General features: G+C 42.2%; 1 protein-coding gene across 1 annotated transcript in view; it reads left to right on the plus strand.

Annotated features, from left to right (window-relative positions):
• Positions 1 to 206: 206 nt before the first annotated feature.
• CUX1 (cut-like homeobox 1) overlaps positions 207 to 611 on the plus strand; it is a gene marked incomplete at its 5' end in the record, with an annotated part of 67,952 nt that continues 67,547 nt past the window's right edge. The window contains one exon of the mRNA XM_010181440.1: positions 207 to 255. Within this exon, the coding sequence (XP_010179742.1) occupies positions 207 to 255 (49 nt within the window). The remainder of the gene's footprint in view (positions 256 to 611) is intronic.

Genomic DNA, 611 nt, shown 5'->3' on the forward strand with positions numbered 1-611 from the left:
ATTGAAGACTTAAACCAGTCCACAGAGCTAAAACTCAAGATTATTTCACCAGTCAAAGGCTTAGCTGATCAGTCTTACTGTGCCCCTGTAAAAAAATATTGAAAATTAGTATTATTTGTGTGAATGTTGCAATTGTACAGGGCATGAACTCATACAGCAGGCATTCTTCATGTGATAACAGTACTTCTGCTCTCTTGTTCTCCCAGGGCTGATGAAATCGAGATGATCATGACAGACCTTGAAAGAGCAAATCAGGTAAGATTATAAATGAGTCCCTCATAAAATTCTAAGTAAGTGTGACTTTGGCTTTTTTTTTATTATTCTCTTTTGGATTTTTTGACAGTTCTTTTATATGCCCTTAGCAGTCATAACTGTGTAGACTAAGAAAATATGCATTTGGGGAAAAATAAGTGAGGTAAGGTCAGACATCACAGACCTGAAGTCTTTGAGGTTATAGTTTTTTAATCCAGTTTAAGCTCACCTAGGAGCAACTCGCTTCCAGGAAGAGCAGTGGCACCTCCTTCCCCACCACGCGGTCCGGGTGCCCCTTTGCTGTCAGCGATGGCTGTGGAGCCTCACCGTGAGCCGCGCCAGGTCACTGGTCCCGCTGA

The sequence above is a fragment of the Mesitornis unicolor genome, unplaced genomic scaffold, assembly GCF_000695765.1.
Source record: "Mesitornis unicolor isolate BGI_N332 unplaced genomic scaffold, ASM69576v1 scaffold19473, whole genome shotgun sequence".
NCBI classification, from domain to species: Eukaryota; Metazoa; Chordata; class Aves; order Mesitornithiformes; family Mesitornithidae; genus Mesitornis; species Mesitornis unicolor.